General features: G+C 32.1%; 2 protein-coding genes and 2 long non-coding RNA genes across 5 annotated transcripts in view; 3 read left to right on the forward strand and 1 right to left on the reverse strand.

Annotated features, from left to right (window-relative positions):
• LOC108546429 (lateral signaling target protein 2 homolog) overlaps positions 1-16,250 on the forward strand; it is a 30,991-nt gene extending 14,741 nt beyond the window's left edge. The window contains exons 4-5 of one of the 2 annotated variants that reach the window (XR_001890135.1): positions 15,594-15,760; positions 15,873-16,250. Coding sequence is in view for 1 of the 2 variants with exons in the window: in XM_017898494.1 (XP_017753983.1) it covers positions 15,594-15,670 (77 nt within the window). In the remaining variant the exon portion in view is untranslated. Of the gene's footprint in view, positions 1-15,593 lie in introns of both variants that reach the window. The other variant, XM_017898494.1, reaches the window with a different exon arrangement.
• Positions 3,262-4,644, reverse strand: LOC108546431 (uncharacterized). Its single transcript, XR_001890136.1, has 3 exons — positions 4,156-4,644; positions 3,840-4,036; positions 3,262-3,740 (listed from the first exon to the last, which is right to left on the reverse strand). It is a non-coding gene; the product is annotated as an uncharacterized LOC108546431 (long non-coding RNA).
• Positions 12,631-13,960, forward strand: LOC108546430 (uncharacterized). The gene is made up of 2 exons (XM_017898495.1): positions 12,631-13,069; positions 13,577-13,960. The coding sequence occupies exons 1-2, from the start codon at positions 12,649-12,651 to the stop codon at positions 13,879-13,881; spliced, it is 726 nt and encodes a 241-aa protein (XP_017753984.1). The 5' UTR covers positions 12,631-12,648; the 3' UTR covers positions 13,882-13,960.
• Positions 16,251-18,977: 2,727 nt separating the features above from the next.
• LOC108546423 (uncharacterized) lies at positions 18,978-19,935 on the forward strand. The gene is made up of 3 exons (XR_001890133.1): positions 18,978-19,067; positions 19,199-19,347; positions 19,540-19,935. It is a non-coding gene; the product is annotated as an uncharacterized LOC108546423 (long non-coding RNA).
• The last annotated feature ends 3,499 nt before the right edge of the window (positions 19,936-23,434 follow it).

Consider the following 23,434-nt stretch of genomic DNA (forward strand, 5'->3'; position numbering starts at 1 on the left):
TAAAAAAAAAAAAAAAAAAAAAAAAAAACAGTTGTATGAGATACTTAGGTCAATTGTAGTACAGGAAATGAATGGTAGTCACTGTTATTAAATAATGCTAACATACCTGAATTCATTATATTAGTAGATTTGTAATAACAAACAATTAACTAGATATTAATCACAGAAATAATTTCTCAATAATATTTTTAATTTTAAGCTTCCAGTATCTTATTAATGACACGAATTCGAGGCTTGAATTAAAATATTTTGTTAAATGGACATCTAAAAACACAATAGTGAAAAAGCTACTTAGAGTGGATAGATTCTCTTTGTGCAAGCTTAGCTTTTGATGTGCAAAACACTGATAACTATATTCCATCAGAATGGCGCCTTTTTCAGTACTCACTGTTCACTTAATTGCGTTATTCATAAATGCCACGACTCTTTGAACTATTAGATTACTATTTAAATAACATGCCAATCATTTTGAAAATTCTGATTTTTGGTCAAAGTTAACAGAAATCATTATTCATTCCTCGCTTATCAATTTCTTTAACTAGTCTCTCTTGGAACGCAATATTGAGAGTTCTACGAGATCATTCTTTAAAGGATTACTGAAAAATTCTATTGCCAAAAAATTGTAATTAGGAAGAAAAAATGGACATACGAGTTGATGATCAATCTGGATGAAATGCAGATCAAATGTGTGGACTACATGCAGGAAGGCATTCTCTCCACGAATCGTAAATTGTTTTGCAAAATGAGTTGCATTCGACCATGTAAAATGGAAAAATGTATCATCTCTGACAATGAACACAGTTTGGTCCACGAAAAAGTGGTTAGTCAGAGGATTTAGGAAAGACAGGAAATTGATGTATCATTTTATATCTTGGTTTCCCTCACTTTGTTTTGACTTAAAGATATCTTTTATTTTCAAGGTCATTAAAGGCAACAAATTCACATAAAAAGAAACTGATGTGACAAAAATTTGATAATTTTGGAGATAACTGTAGAGGATCTTTTTCTGTATTAGAAAGGTGCATTATTTATTTATTACCATTATTTGAAATTAATAACTAGTGATTTTTATTAATCATTCTTTCATATTTGCTGTAGTAGAGAAAACAATTTAGGTATCCATAATAAATGGATCACTTTGTATAGTTTACTTTCAGTATAAACCACTATGCTAAATGATATCTCCATTATTTTCCCTTTGAGTGTTTGATAAACAGAGCTATCTCTATACAAAAAGATTTATATCCTCGTGAAATACTGCCATCTTATTAATTCTGTATAATTTTTTATTTTTCTAACTTTATTGTAGATCGCAATGAGTATTTGTTTTCTTCAACTCAATTCATTGTTTAATAGGAAGCAATAATATGGTAACATAGATTTAGTACAAATAATTGGGATTTATTTATCATTGTATTATTATTGTATATTATTATATCCCAATAAAGAGACAAGATCAGAGAAGAACTTATAACTATATAGGATGTCCCAGCAATGGTAGAACAACTGGGAAGTGTGTGATTCTACGTGAAAAAGCAAATCGAAAATAAGGAATAAAATATTTTTCTTCAAAGCCTCGTTATCGAGAAAATCGACTTTGAATATTCACCGAGTACACGTGCACTTAACTATGGCTTACAATTAGATGCATAAACTATCGATACATCAGCATCGGCGTTACAATCAAGGTGGGGATGAATCTGCATAAAAAAACAAATTGAAAGTAAAAAATAAAATTTTTTCATTCGAAGTTTCGTTGTTGAGATAATCGACTTTGAATATCCACTGAGCGCGCTGATATACTACTAATAGTCCATCCAAGCCAAAGTTAAGTGCACGCGCACTCTGTGAATATTCAAAGTCGTTTATCTTGAAAATGAAGCTTCGAATCACAAAATTTTATTCTTTATTTTCGATTTGTTTTTTCATGTAGAATGAGAAACTCTCTGCTGGAACACCCAGTATACGTAATATCACTTAATATCGTCATTAATATTAATATTAAAATAAAGAATTTTTATTTGACATATTTTTTCATCCAATAAACGGTTTATAAATACTTTATAATAATTAAAATTAAATTTCTTAGCCTTCGTATAGAAGCTCGTTTTCGAGTCACAACAAAGGTTTTTGAGAAACGAGACTCCACCGGTTTTCAGATTTCTATCTTATTTCCCATCATCGTTTAATTTACGGCTCTGCCTTGAAAATGACGATGTAGCTTTTGAATAAACTCGTTTTTACGGATACACGAGATAAGACTATTAAAGTCTATGTTCAACATTTACAAAGAAGACATTAATCATAAATGAAAAGCTTGAGCGTGTGGTTGACTGAGAAAAATGTTCTCAGAGCCTTTCAGCATCAAAGAGATTTCCTCACTAACTTCGACAAGAGTATTTAACTTCGGTTGCTGTAGACTATATTTTTATTGAAAAATATCATGGTGTTCAAAATATGTTAAAGCAGGAGAATAAAAGAAATTTATTTACTTCGTAGGAAATACAATTTCTATTTAAATTTCTACTTAAAGAGAAATGAAAATTCTTATCTATGGTTAATTATAATAGTGGATAAAAAAATTCCTATTTAAATATTTCTTTTTTTATCTACTATTATAATTAACCATAGATAAGAATTTTCATTTCTCTTTTAAACATATATAATAATAAATTATGAATATCTTTTTCATTGATTTACATTCTCTTTACTTAAAAAATAAGTAGTCAATTGAAATGTACCAGGATTTACCATGTAATATGACAATAATTATGTATCATATATTCAGTGACTCTTAGATAAATATCAAGATGAAAACATTGCTAAAATAATACAGCACGTGTAATTTTCCATAACTCCATTAATCAAAAGGTAAAATTTCGTAGAAATAAATTGTAATGTTCGTCAGAAGTATAAGATTCCATTATAACCTAATATCTCCAATTATGCCTTATATATACAATTACATCTGTAAATAATTTTAATTTTATAAATTAACATTCGAACAATTATAGAAATAGTAAATCGAAAATAAATTTGTCGAAGATAAATTTTGAAGAAAAAGGCGTAATAATATTTAACGAGTGTAAATTTATCCAAATCACCGCGTTGAAAATCTGACAGCCGATTTAACGAGCGTAGAATCTCGATGTAGAATCTGAAAAAGAAAAAGCAGAAAGACCGTCGGGTAAATGTGGCAAGTACGAATCGAAAACTGCTATAAAACGCGGTTTGCTTACTTTTCAGATCGATCGAGAGGTGTAGGTTGCACCTGCGAAATCATTCACGTAACGTTTCCCCGCGCCTGGTCCGACATTTTTCCGCGATACGTTTACAGCATTATGCACTCTCCTGGAATCAGGTCAAGCCTGCAGCCGTCCGATTTCTCCGTCGTTCGATTTTGATGTGCGTCATTAAAAGAGCGTATATAACCTCGATCCGCCGTGCCTTTGGCGGAAGTCTCTGTTTCGAGCCCAATCGAATCGCGTTGTGCCTCTTCTTCAATCTCCCAAATGTTCCGACATAACCTCTACTGACGCACATCGCGCACCAGAAATGTATATCAGCGCCGCGAATTTACAACTTCGACGAAAGCGAATTGATGCACCGTGCAGGACCGTAAGAATAGTCGATTCGAAGGCTGACGTTTTTATCCCCTTTGTCATTTTTCTTCTTTAACGAACGACCGCGTATTTTTCCATGTCAAAAGTTATTTTCTCACCGTGCTCTTTTTTCTCTGCCTGAAATACAAATTCTCACGAAATCTTTTTTCCTGTTCAAACAGGATGTACTGTTAAATCGTGTGGAGTTCTTAGTTCGACTACTTATTGCTACTTTACCTCTCGAAGATCTAGCAGGGATTTAAATACATAATCTGGCTTAACCCACTTAGGTTAAGTAAGAGAATGAAAAAGTAAATGTTAGATTAGGAGCTTCTGTGAACAAGAAGGAATTGTGAAGAGAAATAGCGGTAAGCTGCCGTTTGAAGGTAGGAAAGAGATAGAGCGTGGCATTTGAGTTCTCGAAGTGTCTCCATCTAGAAACAAAAAAAGTTACTATCGTGCTATGCAACGATGGTTTCTATATACCGCGACTCGACTAGAGTTTCGCTGGTAATCTTGGAGCTATCAATGACGATAGTAATTATTGGCTTACCCTATAGATACGTGTTGAACTGCAAAATATTCGCGGTAAACGTCGGATATTGTTTCGCAAATACGGGTACCAAAATAGTGAATCGATTTCACGGTTTGATGAACTCGCTTCAGAATTCCGAAGAAATTTCCTTTAAATACTCGGTGTTGGTAACTTTATCCAATAAGCGTGTTTTGTCCGTGAATCAGAGTGGCATTGAAGAATTTATAAAGTGTTTTTAAATTAGATTGTTCGCTTTACAGAATTAACTAATTTTTCTCATAAAAAATTTTAGTAGGTCATTTGTAAAGTGTCGTTTGGCATAATTAAATGTGAAGTGGCCTTTTGCAGTTCTTCCATTTTGTTACGGGTTTCTGAATATTTTATCGTTATAGTTAATAATAGGATTTTCATACATATATGTTTTTTTATACACATATAATAGTATGTGTTGTGATTGCAAAATTTTGTACAGCAATCTGTAATGAAAACGAAATTGTCTTCTCAGACATGAACGAGAAGATAAAAACAAATGTTATATACAAAGTGATATAAATATTTATCGAAAAATATACAGTGTGTCCTCATATATAATTCGATGGATCAATAACTTTGCAACATCTGGAAATAAACAAAATTTCATAAGGAAAAATTAATAATTGTATTTGTTCATTTTTTAATATCATACACACCTTTACACTTTAGACAATATATCTTTCCAATATTCAAAACGTATTAATATACTTGTTTGTTTGAATTAAAAAGCATTTCAACTTTAACTTTGTAAAATGTAGATAACAAATATACAAAATAATGAAACTCTGATAGACAAATTTTCCAAAATCCATGTCAAATGCTCTCAATCCAATCTATTATATAGTACATATTTTTACAGTAACTACATATGCTATGTATTTTAAGGAAAATTATTATTTGGATAGTGTACAGAATTATCAATTAACGGTATATAATAAATATACATTACTGTAAAAATTCTGATTAAAATTACCACACGATGATGATTGCCACAAAAAATTCTTTAAAAACGTTTTATAATTATTGCGTGATCCAATATCGATTACACGATACATAATCTTTAAGTCCGATCTTTTAAAGAGGATAGTCCATAGTTTTGTAGGAGATATTCGACTTTTTATTCTGTTGTGGAAGAAATAGGTTAGGTTAAATTATATTAGGTTTGGGTTAGGTTAGGTTAGATTTTAAAATTACCACACGATGATGATTGCCATAAAAAGTTCTTTGAAAGGATTTTGTGACCATTACGTGATCCAATATCGATTATACGAGGCATAATCTTTAAACTATATATTTGACTTTTTATTCGGCTGTGGAAGAAATAAGATGCCCCCTGATATTAACAGCGAAGGTATAGTCGGTGCATTTCCGGTTGCATTTCATGCGGTTATATCACCTGTTACGCCTGTCGCTCGGTTGTCCCCGTTTCTCGAACACTGTTGACATTATTATGCGAATGTCCTTACAACAGCAAGAGCTGCTATACGCTAATATTGGTAACGAGTACACGAGTACTATCGATTATCAATATCTGATGCTCTACAATAAGAGGAATCACAGACCAATATGCTAACTGGCAAGGAATTTCGAATTCTTTCCGATGATGTACCGTTCTACGTCAGAAAAATTTCTCGCGACCGAAATCGTGCGTCGCGTAGTACACTTCGACGAGATTAAAGACGCGATATAAGGCAATCGTATCGATTTATATTGGCGCGCATATTTGAACGTGCTTAAACGACATTTACAGTTTTCGGGAACAATAATAATTAAAAGTGTAAATATTATCCTTCTCTTATAAGTTTCGCACCGTCCATTTTGTGTCGGGATACTTATATATACTATTTACGATATTTTTATATGGGAATTATTTATGTATATATTCTATAAGCTTTATATAAGTATTTATCATTTATTGCTTGTATTAGTAATTTTATTTGGTTCATTTTGATATTATCTTTATAGAAAAATATTTTACGAAGTTGAAGGTTAGAATTACTTAATTTTTTTTAACGAATAATTTATAAATTTACCTAATTGTAAAAAGTTGTAAAAAAGATTGCTGGCATTGCTTCACTTTTTGTTATAGTCATACGGTGAAAGAAATCAAGAGGAGTTAGATAATAATGCTACTTCTGCCCAATTTTATTTTTAGGTTTAATCGCAGTTAGATCTTATACAATGTGATTCACGTCAAAAATATTGCTTACTAAGCTATTAGTATCTACTTGGAAATGAAAAAATTCAAGATTTCTAAAAATTAATTCGATATAATATACGATTAACGAATAAGAAAATAATAAATTCTATAAGCAATAAAAACAAAGTCCCTAGCATGTCTACAGTAAAAAATAAAAATTTTAAGGTAAATGACAAATTTTATTCTCAATATGTTTCATATATATTCCATCACAATAATTTGGTAAAATTGAAAAGTTTATTATACTTTGACCGATTAAAAATTTAATGCAATCTAGTTTAAATAAAATAATTGAAAATTTAGTTTATTCTATTTAAGAAATTTCTTTTATTATAATTAAATTTCTTTTCGGTACAAATTGTCCAATAAATTTCTACTACGTAACCAGATCTCGTATAATTCAATTTCTAGTCATTTTACATAACAGAGTTTTAAATTTCATTTGCATGATATCGAATATCCAACTAGCACCTACTTCTGAAAATCTCAGAGTTTCTGTCTCACCATCTCTTAAAATCGAAGAATGACGGAAGAGAATAGATTAGTACGTCAGAAAGTTCAAAACCGAGGGAGCGAATCAATTAAAGCCAGTTTCCTCTCTTGGCCATCAATTTCCCAAGTGAAACGTGCGACTAATGTATCAGGCTAGACAACCCCTATTAAAGCAATTTCATTTTCTTGTCCACCAATAATGTGTTTGTCATTCAGGCAATATTACTGATTTAGCTTCAAAGAGATATAATGCCACTTAATATTTCAGAAATGTATCTCCTGATCTATATAAGGAATAAAAATTATATAAACATTTACATTATTTATGTACAATAATTTTTAGCACACATGTTAATTATGAAAGAGCATATTCTCAAAAATAGTGCACTAATTTTTAATTACTCAAAGTAATTTCTTTAATTCGACATAATTTATTTAAATTACAATAACGTGATTAAAAATTGTTTAAAAATTATATATATGGTATTTAAAAATTTATGGTCTTTTTGAAGCGAAGTCTTAAAAGAAAAAATTATGAAAAATTCCATAAATAAATAACTGATCTCTTACAACACAGTGATCTGATTTATTTTCCCAATATTATTAACTCCGCTCTGTAACAAAACAAAATGCAGTTCCTTAGAAGCTAATAATCGGGAGTAATCGTTGGTCAAAATTTCATTTCACAATTTTTCCCGTGCTAGGGAGAAATACATTAACTATAACTACGATAATCTCGTCATATTTACAAATCTAACCTCAAATTGCATTTTCAAGTATAATTACCCATATTTTCTATCACATATTTCGTCGAAATCGTTTAAGGCTACATCCTTCGGCATTCTCGCAGTGTTTACGATACACGAAATCCAATATTCGATACAAAAATACCGTCCAATCGTCCTAACCTTACCACTTACCAATAATCGGTAGGAAATTAAAAGTTAGCCATATTTAATCGGACGTAACCTGAAAAACAGAAAGATATCGACTATTAAAGACACTTTAACCACGCAACGATAAACTCGGCTGTCGTCGTGCAGAGAAATAAGGTTCGCCATCTTTACAGATTCTTGCTCGCCGCGCGAATATTCAAATAATTCAAACTCGGTCGGTAGGCGTGGATTTTCTAAATATTTGGCCGAGTATGTTTATCGACATGCCCGGTGCTGCCTACATAGTATGTGTATACGTACGAGCGAGTTAACAGGCACTAACACAGACGCAGGCGTATGCAACACTAGGGTCGAGGGGAGGAAAGAGACATGGAAAGCGGATAGGTGGCCTGCTAGATCCGTCGCTAAAAATACACGTCGCAATAAACTCAAGGGTGACGTCCACTACATAGATACGACGTATTTAGCTGTCCTTAGTTATACTTTCATTCTTCTTCTTTCGAGTTGCCGTTTAAAAAGAAACTTTCTTTCCTGCGTCGAGGAAAATCCAAATTGTGGACGTTTTTCGAAAAGCTCGTCCTCTTTGAACCAGTGGATGCACGCAACGTGCGAGAATTCGTCGGTACAGCGTTGTATCGGAATTATTTCATCAAACGTATTCCACGCGGGCACGAACTATACGCGATATAGAAGCGTCGGTCGCTTACTCTTATTTCACCGGATACAATTCAATCGGGAAATTGCGGTTAATGCATTCAACCATGATTTTATTTTTATAAAATATAATTTCAATTTAACGAAATTATAAAAACCCGAGGCGAAGGAATTTTTGTATAAATATTAAAGCAGGTACTTCACGAGTGAAGTGCTTTATGGTGAAAAGTTAATATCTTGTTTTGCATGCGATATCTAAAGCAGCTGCGTGCAATTACCTTGGTTTTATTAAACGTGATATTCGACACGCTATAGGATTACACTTTTCAGTGCAGACTTCAAAAAGCGGTATTTTAAGCCATTCCTACGTAACAATAACCGCATTTGCGCCCATATTAAAAACAGTTTCTATAAATGGATTTTAACTATTGTACTTCAGTGGTATAAGCTTGGGTTTAGAATTTAAAGCATATATTCGTAGAAATTTTTCTATAAATTTCTTCTTTCTTCCGAGATTTTAGGATAGTAATGCTGTTTATAATGTTAAGAACAATATTGATTCGTTTGTTCGAGTATTAAACGAATTTATGGTCGTGGTTTTTTATTTCGTTCTATTTATTGCAATACTCATCTTAATAATAATAGGTTATAATAATCAATAATAGCGAGTAATATAATAATAAATTGCTACACTTCGGTATAAAATAAATTTAAGTTAAATAATTTTTTTATAATGACAATGAAAATTAAAAATACTCGCAACGTTATTAATATTGACCCGTCTTTTTATATTTAGTGCAATTGCTTGATAAAAAAAAAAGCGTGAAAAGTATAAAGGTTCGAAGGCCAAAATAATGTGCATAGGTTATGTACGTAAATGTAAGAAAACTGGGAAAAGAAAGAAAATTACATTAATGTACAATTTTAGTGGATTATAAAAATATATTATTTCGATGTTCGAAAATTTTTGATAAATTACGTTCCAAGCGATGATTTAATCCAGTGTAACACAAAGCTTAACTATGTAAATGGACAACTTCCTAGCTAGTTTGTTGATATAGCGTATCTGGACTCTGCAGTGCGTCAGTCTAGATCGTGAGTAATTAATAACACTAACTCCAATTGCTTCCTAAGTTCAAGACTTATTGTTAAACGTACAATGCATCTAAGGAGAACACGATTATGCATATGTAATTTTCCAAATTCGATTAATCGCAATTATCGAGATTAAAATAAATCCATATTAATGGTATTTCTTCCTTACATTTTAATATTTCATGTATCTCAATGACAAACGCCATTTTGTACTTTATTATACGCTCTAGAATTCCACATATATATTCATTAATCCCCGTGTATTAATAATGAGCTTTTGATTGGTCGGTTTATGTTTCCTCGGTTAAAATAAGTAACATCGCTATACGCCATAGAAACTTCCAAACGTGTAATTCTAAAGCATCCCGCCAGATGACTCTAATGAAGCTCATTTAGAATTAATAGACGTGAAAGTAGTTTCAGATGCTCCAGGTCAAACTTCGCCCCGTTTACCCCGTTGGAATGTTTATAAGTCTCATACATATCCATTGAGGGCCAAAATGTTAATTCCAAATTGCATTTCTCAATTCCAAAAAATAAATTTCTATTAAGAATAACGTTGCTTATAATCCGCTACTAGTATACATATGATAATACATCTCTAACACGTTTCTAGGATTTCTGGGAATGAAGTTTTTCTCATTGTGAGTCGTATCACGCGAAGTCATATAAATTATTTTTCTAGAAATTATTGAGGATCAGACCTGAGCCAAATTCCTTTCAAATAATAATTCAAAGATGAACATTTCTAATAACAAAAATGAACATACGTCATTGCTTGATATTATATTTTGTTATTTGAAGAAATACCTAATTATTTCCGAAATTAAAAAAAATACGAAACAATGAAATTTGAAAATTCATGGAAATACCAGGTCTATTGGAAACAATGAAGAGATACTTTTTGATGTTATAAACTCGTCACTGTGTCACGTGATGCAAATTCGTTGCAAATAATTCAAAAATGGATATTTCGAATAACAAACATAAACATTCGTCATTGCTTGATATTGTATCTTTTTATTTGAATAAATGCCCGATTATTTTTCAAATTTAAAAAAATACGAAATAATGAAATTTGAAAATTCGTAAAAATGCCGGGTGTATTGAAGACAATGAGGAGATTCTTTTTAACGTCCATGAACTTATCAGTGTATATCACGTGATACACACTGTCCGTCGAAAGTTCAGGACCACCTGCTGTAAGCGTTGATTATTCGATTACTTGAACAAGATTTATTAAGTTCCTTTGCTCTGAAAAATGAAACTGTACAGAAAGATTGAACTGGCATAAACATGTAAGAGCTATTGCAACGAATAAGTCAGATAAAATACGTCCGTGAATACTTTTCATCTGAATTGTATCAGATAACTGGGAAGGGAAATCGACAGAAATGAAGGAACGAATTTCGCTGATGCGGAACAATATCTATGTACATTCGCATAGGCTACGTTAATTAAAGCGTTACCCGAAACCAACAACGTTTCGTTACCAAACCCGGACAGATTCTTCTTTCCAAGAATTACACGAGCTTGAATGTTATCGTTGAAATACAATACCGCTTGCATATTCCTGGAACAAATCTGCACTGAAATATAGGTCGAATATTTTTCGATTCTCGATTCACCGGCAGATTTTCTGCGGGTTTGCGAAATCCACTAAATACGAAAATTAATTAACGGAAACTGAAAATTAAACACTAGATTATCTCTAGTTATATTAAATTCTCTGTTAATATTTAGAGCAATCTTTTAAATACTCTTGGATTATTTGAAATTTTTGAAAATCGATTTGAGTTTAATAAGCGTGTTATAAATTTTTTTTTTTTAAATATGATCATCTCGATTTTAAAAATTTCGTTAGTTTGTTTGGTAAAATTATTATTCCAATGCTAGTAACTTTTTATTTTTGTTGTACTTCTTTTTTTTATTTTTATAAATTTTATTTTTGTTTTTAAATGTTTGCAAATATTGTCCAGTGTCTCGATATTTTCGAATGTTTCATATGACAATGTGTAATGTTCAAAGAAGAAATAAGGGTAATGAAATTTCCTATCCAAACTCCAACATAATTTTTTCTACCCACTCTACCTCGCGTATCGATTAATGGCGGCGGTGTGGCGCCCACACTTTTAGCTTGGATATCATTTTCGTTTCCTCAAACAATTTATGAAACGTTAACTTCGATATTTAAAAAAGGAATTTGAAGATCAACACATTTTACTTGTCTTCCACTTAATTGCGAATTTCATTTTTGTTTATCCATGCAGTGCAAATATTTCTCGTCAAAATTTCTTTCTACGCGATGTTCGAACCATTTTTTAAAAATACACGAAGCATAACCATTTTTCTGATGGACAGTATAAATGTCCTTTATGAGGTACATTGACTTATTTCCTTTTTGAAATTTATGGAGTTTTATTTTCCAAGATCAGTATCTCTTTTGTTATTTAAAGTCAAATTTGTTAAATTTTGTTAAATTTTGCTAAATTTCTAGGAAAAATTTAGTAACATTTCTATTAAGATTCAAATTTTCAGAAATAACAAATATTCTCTATATTCTCATCCTATCATAAACTCTAAGAAGGTTACAATTCTAGACACTGTCTTTCAAACAGCTAGATAATTTGTTACATTTCTAGTAAAATTCTAATAACATTTCTATTAGGATTCAAATTTTCAAAAATAACAAATATTCTCTATATTCTCATCCTATCATAAACTCTAAGAAGGTTACAATCCTAGATACTGTCTCTCAAACAGTTAGATAATTTATGTAATTTCTAGGAAAATTCTAGTAACATTTCTATTAAGATTCAAATTTTCAAAAATAACAGAAATTCCTACACTCTATCATATACTCTAAGAAGATTACAATCCCAAGCACTGTCCTCAAACAGCTACATAATTTATTAAATTTCTACTAACATTTCTATTAAAATTCAAATTTTGAAAAATAAGAATTCTCACTCTATCATAATCTCTAAGAAGGTTACAATCTCAAACACTATTTTATATACCTTGTTAAATTCCTAGTCAAATTTCTAGTGAAATATTTAGTAAAATTCTAGTAAAATTGATTAAAATTGACATTGACAGATCAGACAAGTACCTACCACCGAAAAAATCAGTTCTCACAGTATGTCGACCCGCTTGATGAAATCGGGGCCAGAAAACGAATCGAATCGTCGACTCTCCGGCTCGTCGTCCGAGCGAATGATTTCCTCCCACACGGAAGACACACCGTTCGAGATCACTCGCGAACCATCCCTAGATTACTGCCAGAGATCGGACAATTGCTACACGCTATATCCTTCGGAAGAGCGCGCGTCTCTTTGTCCAGTGAATCCGGATGCAACCGGTTTCCAGTTGGACGACCGCTCTGCCCTCTATCTGTCAAGTCCCGATGACGAGACGCGTGCGAATGCTTCGACACGCTCAAAAACTAGTAACTCGAAACAGCAGAGAAACAATTGCGAACTTGATCAACGCTCCAGTCGTCGTTCCAGCGTGCAGTCCAGCCGTTCGAGAACAAACAGCTGCAGCAGGCCAACACCGTTAGGTAGGAGACAATTGGGTCATCAGACTTTTCGATCGATGAGAAACGCACATGCTAGTTCATTACTGCTCGGTGTGTAGTGACATAACGCGTAGCGATTTCGGGCTCAACGATTAATTTCATTGGCCGGTGAATCGATACGATCCTGTTCGATAGGAAGGACCTTGAACAGGGTATAATTGGTTTATCACTGTAGCGCGTTCGTCCGTTTCTCGATATTTCGTTTCTCCATTTGCACTCGTGTGAAAAATTCTCGGGAACAAACATCGAGTGAGGCTGGTTACACGTATTTGAAAATGTTTTAAAATCTTGATTCCTATAACGTAAATATCGAAAACATTAATTACCAAATTCTGTTCATAGATGGCTCTGTAACTATGTCTAATATATGTATAGTTTGAGTACAGTTTGCAAAATATAAATTTCAATTGATCGACTCGAATGAATAGAGTAACAATATGATAATGAGAGTGTAATGTACGAGTAAATGATGAGAAAAAAAATCTTCAGGCAATGGTAGAAGAGGTAGCACAAATAGGAGGTCGAAAACTCGAAGAGCGAGTGCCACACGTAGAAAGGATTCTGTACGACCCTTGAAGAAGGATGAAATAAAGGAGGCGCAGAAGGTCTTGGAAGATGCTCAGACTCTAGAGCAAGCGAGGCGTCATCGAAGGATTGCTATGATCGTCCTGGGAACGTTTCTTTTCCTTCTGGCAGCTTCGGTTCTCGTGGTGGTGGTTACGTTAACACACAGCTCATTCTTGAGTCCGGCTATGGGCTCCAAGGAACTAGCTGAGCATCGAGCTCAGACGTAAATTATCATTTTTGTGATACTTTCCACTAAACGGTTTTGATGGGATTGGTTTAAAGTACAGTTTCCTGAAAAATTAAAAACCTACTATACTCTTTTGTTCTTAAATAACTGAACTGTCATAATATAGTTTATAATAACATTATAATAACATATATATATATATATCATTTTGTGATACTTTTCACTAAATGGTTTTGAAGGAATTAATTTAAAGCACACTTTCCTGAGAAATCAAAAAGCTACTATACTGCTTTGGCTATTAAATAACTGGACTGGTATAATATAGTTTATGCATATATATGTTATCATATTATATTATATGATATTACATGTAATATTGCATAATTGTATTGTTATATAATTATATATATATTATATATTACATAATATAATATACATATCAAAATGTGCATATTATATTGTATTATAATAACATATATGCATATAATATAATATAATCAATAGTGTAATTAAATATAGTATATAAATATACTATATGTATGTATGTATAACATTTTAATTGTGCTTTTCTTGAAGGTATTAACCCCATGCTATTTGCACATCACTGAACTTCACAAAGCAATGCAAAACAGTTCCACTCTTCAAAGCAGCTGTTCGCTTGTCAATGCATTCAGCAGGTCAATGCCTTCAGCCATTTTCCATTCTACAAAAGAAAAAAACATCACAGAGTTCCAAATTAATCCTGACTTTTGTTCACTGTGCTTCTTTTATTATCGACGATGTAGAAGCCCTTCTGTGTATCGACTACTTCTTTGTTTCGATTTTCTTTGTTCGATTCTCACACTTGGCATCATTTCGACAAGGTAACTTGATAACATCCACTTAAAACAAAGAACGCCTGGCAAACTGATCAACCAATCTAGTTCAAACTTGTTCCGTTCAATGGGGAAGAGTCCAAGGTCGATACCTATCCTAACCTAAACCTCGCAATGTGGCTAGTCTTTTTACGGAACACAGTCCTGTTATTTGATAGTCCGAGTAATGTATGTTCGATATTAGATCAATAATAAATCACTTCAGATTCTCCTTCACTTCAAATTGCAAATTATTGTTATAGTTTCTTCTTTTCCTTTTTTTTTTTTGTTAAATTTCAGAAAAAAACCTAAAAATAAATATGTAATTTGTTAATTGGGAATGACGAATTATCTCGTCAAACGAATTATGGAAATTTTGAAGGTGATTTGTATTCCTAAAAATTTTGTCCATTTTTATGCGAAATAGTCTTGTTAAATATATACATTTAATTTGAATATGAATCATTCGAATAATATAATAAGTTATAACAGTATCGATTCTTTAAACTAATCACAGTATTATTTTTAATAGTAGAAGATTTTTGTAATATTATTAAGAAATCAATTGAATCATACGGGTGAAATCAGAGTTTGGGATAAAAAATAAATTACTTACTGATTTATTTCTATCAGTTACATAACCTATAAAAATTTCTTCCTTTGAATTCTAATTCAGAATTCTATAATTTCAATTTCTTATAGATCAAATATAACTGTTGCTAATTATTTATCTACAATTAGTGTGTTAATATGTTAAACACAATTAGAAGTTATCTGATTTCATTCGCGACTAGTAATATCTACATAGTAACATATAGCGAATAAATCAACACGAATAACACTTATTCCAAAATTCACAAATTAACGATATTTTTTCTCTTCTTTCGAACGATTTCAGTGCGCAGGGAGAACGAGGAGCTGTTGAATTCTCTCAACAGAGTCTTCGTAACCGAAAACACGACAATGCCTCTCTAAAGAAGACGTTCTAGAGCAGAATAGAGTGGCCTGTTTTGATGCGCCTTTCGAAGAAGTTTCGCAAGGCGAGATGAAAAAGTACGAGAAGAGGTAGGAAAAGTATCGCGTCGGAAACTTAACTTCGAAATGCCAGGATCAAGGGTCGTTCCTCGGAAGCGGCAAAGTTTTATTACAATTGCATTTTATCCGAGACGTCTTATAGGTATACCGGAGACAGAAGTCGAATTTAATTTGTCACTGTCGCCGCGTGCCGCGGCTAATTTGTCTACTTTGCCGATAGTACGAGCCTCGAACTACTTAGGTTCGTAGCGAGATGGCGCCGATGCTGTAATTCTCTATCCTCGTTTCGAAGGTACGTCCAACCTCACTTTTTCACCGAATTACGTAATTCGACGGACATTCTCGGGAAGTGTCAAACTAAGTACATAAGCGTCGAAATGGAGGGAAACGGATAAAATAGGATAAAAAAATCCGCAAAAAATTACTCGCGACGATTCTATTCGTCGCTTTTGTTAAGCTCGTTGTTGTTATTGGCGCGGCAAATGGATGACCGTGTGAGCCTTGTTACGATGTACGAAATGTGTTGTAAGTTCATTCGATGCACGAAAATTTTATTCCAAAGAAAAACGTTGTATAATCCGACTCGTTTCGCGAAATAAATCTCGAAGGATCGATCCTGTACTGTATATCGACAACGAAAAGGAATGTTTAAAAGACGTTCACGAAACTCGATTTAAATTCTTGTTGGAAAAAGAAATCAAAGTATCAGTATTTCTGAGAACAATAACCTTACTGTTATTCCATGGATGTGTATAAATGACAGTTTCTTTTTTAAATAATACCTCTTTATCTTTATCTTTATCTTATTTCAACGCATTTGTATATTAAAGACTTCGACATATTGATTTTTACTAGTCAAAATCTGGTAAAATTACTTTCTCTCTCTCTCTCTCTCTAGTCATGTAATTGCAGATTAAAAACAGTTTCAGTTGTTAATTAGTTTAAGTATTATGGTAGTCGATACCAAATCGTTAATGAGTAAAAAATAAAATTATATTTTTGTCTATAAATTTTTCTAATTATTAATCATTCTGTTTGCAGAGATTCATTTGTAGAGAATGTTGTGTGATTATGATTTTCTTTATAGGAGTCTTCCACTTTGAAGGGAACTTAATGTAACACATAAATCGTTAAGAAAAATTGCTCGATTCCTTTTTTCCCAAGAAAATCTTTCGAGTGAAATATTTATTTATTTATTATAAAGATCGTTCGTTAGAATGGTAAACCTAGTAATCGCTGTTGTCAATTGTTTGTAAAATTCTAACTGTCGAAGGTTACAAGAGAGGGTGTTGATTAAAGAATTATAGTAATCTAATGTTGCTTTAAGGGGAAAAAATGGAACAAATGTTGGACCTTGCGTGTTAAAATGAAAATTGTCACAATTTATAATTAAAATAAAAAAGTATTCATACCTGACAATCTTGGTAGCAATAAGAGAACAATCTTATTTATGAAATATTTAAATGATATTATCTATTTTTTCTCCTCGAAATTTACATAGTGCCAATGTTAATTAATATCTGAAAGAAATATTGAATTATTTCAATGAATTTTACAACTGATGCATCAATTTTCGTGAGAATAATTATGCGAAATGATTGTTTAAGCAATGTTTCATAATAATCGTGGCAATTTTCCTTCTAGTTATATGTGATTTATAGTTGAGCAGCAGTATTTCATCACTGTAGAAGTACATCAGTGTACTTACATTACATGCATATAATCAAAATTGAGCAGAACAATAATTGCAAAGTCTGAGACGCTAAAAATCATCAAATTTAAAATTGTTTAATTTTGCTTAAATCGGTTAAATTAAAATACCTTGTCCATAAGATGCATATCAACGTCTGTTGCTTACCAATGAATGAATAGCTTTATCGCAACAATATTGCTCGAATATAACCTATACACGTCGTGTCTCTCATCACCATTTCAGATTTAGTCGCAGTCAAAGGATGAATTTGATCATTGGCAAGCGTTGATATCTCGTCGTTTAACTGTATAAGCCGTAGTTTCTAAAACCTCGCCTTCTAGAAATAATAATTTAACGAGTAAAACGTAATTCTGAATTTTGCCAAAGAAAAAAAAAAAAAGATATAAAATCGTAAAGCGAATAAATAAATCTTTCCGACTAAATACAAATAAAATTTTCGATACTAATAATGATTAATTAATAACTGTCGAAACGATGGATCGAAACGATGTCGAACGAGAATTCGTTTAGGAGGATTTAATTGACATTAAAGCGTTTAGCAATTTCTCTTGATCGATACTAATCGATCTCTCGTGCAGTCGGCGCGTAACTATTTAATCGATGCGCGCAGTGCCGCTCAATTTAAACAGTTTAAAGTGAAAATTACTTTTTGCGGTATATACGGATTGCACGTGCACGCGAATAACGAAATAAATAATCGTCGATCGAAAATCGAGAATAATATCGACGAAACATTACACGTGGAATCAGCTGTACGAGAAGGGAAAAGATATTAAAGTTATCGCGTTGAAATACGAACGAGTTGTAAAAAGGTAATGTTTAATAGGTTATGGTAATTCATACGTACTTTGTAATATCGAATAATATGCGTTACTAGAGGTTAACGTACACATTATATAAATATTTAGTTTAGCAAATATTAGCAGCCACCACTGTAAAATGATAATTAAGCATAATTCGATAAATGAATTGTTTTATCCATCGACACTCGACCAATTTCTATCTCGTCAATTCTTGTCTTTTACGCCGAATTATCGATTTTGCTAATACACTATTTCTCTTATTATTCTAAAGGCAGCCGTCCTCAAGAAATGTTGCTCTTCTTCTCAGGAGACGGAAAGGTCGAACAGGCTTGTGTCGCGAGATTCTTCGAAACGAAAGATCATATCCAGAGAGCATTCCTAACCTCTAATACGAAAACATTTTGGAACCATCGACAGATGTCACTGTCCACCCAAGGATTTTTGCGTGATTATACCTATACACAATCAAACACAATCAATATTGCAGTCACGTTGATAACATTGTAACATCGAGGATTTTTTACTTTTTTTCAGTAACCAAAACTTATAGTTCATGATATTCAGTAGCATTCGGACAAAGAAGTACAGGCACAGGATGTTCGCAAACTTTACCACTAGGAGCTGATCTTTTACGACAAGAAACTGAAGTTTTTTGTGGCAAAGCTTTCCACATTAAATCCGTTACCTCGACGTTGTGTATAGCTATCCACTTGTTCATCTTGGACTTTATCAAAGTCCTGTAAAGCTTTCTGCAGTGGTATTTGCTGAAAGTTCTTTCCATGAATATGATACTGTGCTAAAGTCTTAGTCTGCCTGTAAGGTTAGTTGAAAAACACATTTTACACAAATTTTAAAAGATACTGATAAAGTTGATATCAGAATACCTGGTTAACAAGTATTCGGCTAATTAATGTTCACGTGTGTATTCGAGTAATGGAATTTTGTTTATAGGAAGTTCTGCTATTTTTGCACTTATTTGGGAGACACTTATCAAACAAAACAGAAGAAAGTATAATATTGATGTTTCATTATCTATAGATTTACTCTTCATTCTATTGAAGACAAATTTGCCTTCTCTCGCTAACATTTGTCAATATCAGGTAACCATTAAACTCTCCACTTTTTTTATATCAAATTTTTAAAAAATTTTCAAATAGAATGCATTCAAAAGTCAGACTTACTCAACATCATTTAACGACGCCCTCTGGATATGGATCTTAATGCCTTTTTGTCGAAATTGACGATAGATAAGATAAATAAGTTAAATTTGTAAAATATAGCACTCTTTACAGAAACATTGTATAGATCAGTGGCCAATTCTCGAGGTATTATCGAAGCTTTCGAAAATGTATTTGCGTCGCACAATCCAGCATCGACCCTACACGTCGATTTTTTCCGATATCTCGTAGGGTTAGGTTATATAACTTGAAAAACAATGGATCATTGATCACGTAAGAAGAAATTTTTATTCGTTCTTCTTCGAAGACAAAATCGAAAATTCAAACGCGACGAGTAAAATCTCGACGACCCGTTGCACTTTGTTAGATGGAAAATAAACTTTGTTATGACGGTACGGCGTATATTCACCGGTACTTATGCTAGGGTACGTATAGAGTTACAGTCATAATCGTAGATCGTTCGTACTTCTTGGCCGCCATTTCGCGGCCAATGTCTTTAGTAGGGCATCGAGCCACACATATTTGTCGCGTATTTTCTAAACAATACGAATCCTGTTATTTTTACTTGGAATTGTTACAAACGTTTTCGGTATTATGAACAATTCAAACGATGTTATTCGTTACTTTCTAATATGGAACACAGTTCAGTATGAGACAAGAGCAAGAGATAGATACAGTGCTTCCCGGAAAGGTCGTTGTGGAAGTAACCATGAACTATAGTCTGGTTGTAATCATTTAACCTGGGCGTGATGCCATTCTATAAAATTGTATGCAACGTTGAGAGAATAATGGTATTATTCAAAGTAAGATTATACTTAAATATAATAGATGATAAATTCAAACATACCATAATTTTCAGGTACCAGGTGAACTACCCAATAACAGAAATAAAAGTCTTTACATTTTTCATTATATTTTGTTAAATTGCATGGAATAAGAAATACGATAAAATTAATAACCACGTGGGATTAACGAGGAAAAAGTGATAAAATCATGAAGTTTTATGAAGAAGAAATGCGATCACTTATGCGGGGAGTGCTGTATACACGTTATGAACAGGCTTATAAGAGAGGATGTTAATTTCTTCATTTTGTTTTGAAATTATCTGTTTATCAGTTCAGCTCAATTAAGCATGCATGACAGATGGTTTCTTCAAATTAAAAACCTGAAACAATAGTGAAAGTAAGAAAAAGAAGATAAGGGAAAGGTAAACAGTATTGTCAATTTTAATTTCTCCTTACATTATTATATACTTACATATTATGTACTTATACACTGTTATTATTATTTACAGAAACATATTATATATTTGTTTAAGATTGATATTTTATTCATAATTTGTTTGATTGCAAACTTCATTCACTCTCGTTGCATTTTGTATGTAAATATTCCTGTGTTTATCTATAACATTGTCATTCATAACTGATTTTTTAAACATTATGAATAAGATGAATATAAATACATATATTACCATTCGAGATTGTTTAAATTATACTTTTAATTAAACTGATATTACTTGCCTTTTATATTTAAAACTGTTCTATATTGTTCTGTTCATCTCAATAATACTGATTAATGCAATTAATTTAAGCAAAATATATCTGTTTCAATTTTCTGCATTTAATACTGGATTTAGTTATTTATAACATCTTATGCGTCTAACTGGTTTCAGAGTAAGTTATGCATTACAAGCAGTGCCATTAATATCGCTATCAACAGACTTTTCCCAACCATGAAAGAAAAACTTTGCATTTAACATTGCACCGCTTGTGACACACAACGTGTGTGTGTATATGTATGTGTGCGTGCGTGGGTGTATGTGAGAATGTTATGAACATGAGGAAATCCTTTCAACATACCCCTAACGTTCTCGGTTGAAGAGAAACGCGGAGGTGCAGATTAAATAATTTGGCCTAACGCGAAAGAGTTTCTGCCGTTAGTTTCTTCTTCCAACGAGTGTGAATCTATGATTGAAAAGAACGACGATGTTAGTCTTGATTCACCATATACGGAGTATACAGGGTGTCAAAAAAATAAACCTAACAAGTAAGCCTAACCTCACTTGAGACAATTAAAGAGTAATCAGTATAGCATATAAAATAAATTTTTTGTTTTAGGTGCAATGCGATTTTGTGCTTTTAAGTAACTTGGATATTAAGCTCTTGGTTTGGATTAGGTCTGCGTTAGGTTGGCTCTTTTTTGGTGACACCCTGTATATTCTCAATGCGACGTTCCAGATTAACGTATAGTCGACATGGTGACGTAGGAGCGCTAGTCATTAATAGCGTGCACATTTACATGAATAAATTACCATTTCGATAAGTTATAATTTATATCTCGATTTCTCGATTCAATTTAAATTAAATTAAACGGACGAAGAAAAAGAAGAAATAAAAATCAAGAACAAAGTCGAAAAACTTGTTTTCTGGAGATTTTATGTAAATCTTAATAAAGTCTCTTGAAATGCTAAACTAATATTACAGATTTATTTGTCGTTAGACTGCGGATATTTATGTATTCAAAATATTTCAAAATATACAAATAAAAGATGTGAAACAGAAAATATAGTAAGATATATAGCATATACTATATTATATTGAAAATATTTTTTAACAATGGAAGTTTTATCTTCTATTTTAAACTAGATAGTGAAATTTTTATTTTAAATTAAGTAAAACTCTTACCACTTAAAATTAAAAGACAAATTTCTATCCAGATTTCATTTTATTTTATTATTTTTTTATGAGGATATATATCTGATAAATATCCGCATTAATTGAATAAAACGTATATTTTTCATATAAAGCGTTTAAAAATGGAGAAATTACGCTTTAGAATAAATGCCGTATAATTATTTTTGTAGTGAAAATAATCAGTAACGTCGCACGTGTGCAGTACGGTAACATATAACAGAGAGAAACGGTAATAGCTAAGAAAGAAAGTGTTTAGTTTTATATGTCCAGATAACCCTGTTCCTACGTCGCCAACGAACTTACGAGAAGTGTATAGCTAAGTAAGTACCATTGTAGCAGTATGTAAATTAATCGCGATGAACCTTCGAGCTAGTAGACTAACCTGTACGAAGACAAAGCGTGTGCCAAAGTGACAAAGAAAATTGTTATTGTGTCGAAATAAAATTACATAGAGCATCACTTTTCTCCCTTCGACAATCAAAATGGTGTGTGAATTGAGTCTCATGCATATTTTTGTGTAATAAGCATAACGAGGACGTATATACATACGTCGATTCGTCGCTCAGAGTGCTTTGCATATGACGTATTGCTAACCTAAAAAAAAAAAGAAAGAATCACGTATGGAGAATGTAATGCAAACATTAGTATCTCTAAATTGTCAGATGATTGATTTCTCACGCTTCGTTCCTCCCGCTTGTGTCTTCCTTTAGAGTTAGAGAAACTTAAAAATAGTGTAAAACAAGGAAGTTGCTCCCTTATCATTTAAATATGAAAGGTTATAAAAAAAAAATTTTGTTTAATGTACAATTCCGATATATTTCATATCTGTGATTATTCGAATTTTATTTATTAAATTAATTTATTAATTTTATATATCTATGAATTTTTCGAATTTCTTTGTCAGAAATCTTTCTTTCTGTTTCCCTGGAATTTTGCATTACAAGGTATGCTGTAAAGAAAAAGATAAAAGTATTTATTTAGAGAGTAAGTAACCAACGTCAAGTATCACAGATCGTAATAACCTCGCAATTGTTCTTTTCGAAGTTAGACTTACCGAGAACATAGAACTCTAATTAAAACTGTATGCTAGCGCAGCACGTTATACAAAACATTTTTGCAATAAAACTATCGGTCAAAAACAATGGTTTCGAGGTCTTAATAATCAAAGAAACGAATTGTACGATTTAACTACGGTACGGAATTTGAATTTGTCCGTTGCGATCACGTGCAACGAGGAGGTTATTTTACTCAAAGGGATAACAATTTATTAGACAGCTCGACCCTGAATGGGAACGAGCATTTAATACAAGGCATAA

This window comes from Eufriesea mexicana, unplaced genomic scaffold, assembly GCF_001483705.2.
Source record: "Eufriesea mexicana isolate 0111107269 unplaced genomic scaffold, ASM148370v2 scaffold710, whole genome shotgun sequence".
In the NCBI taxonomy this organism is placed as follows: Eukaryota; Metazoa; Arthropoda; class Insecta; order Hymenoptera; family Apidae; genus Eufriesea; species Eufriesea mexicana.

Bases quoted from the DNA above. Each gene is read 5' to 3' on its own strand.
- LOC108546430 (XM_017898495.1), top strand. From the start codon at position 12,649: ATGTCGACCCGCTTGATGAAATCGGGGCCAGAAAACGAATCGAATCGT. The intron at 13,070-13,576 runs GTAGGAGACAAT...AAAAATCTTCAG, and splicing joins CAGCAGGCCAACACCGTTAG to GCAATGGTAGAAGAGGTAGC.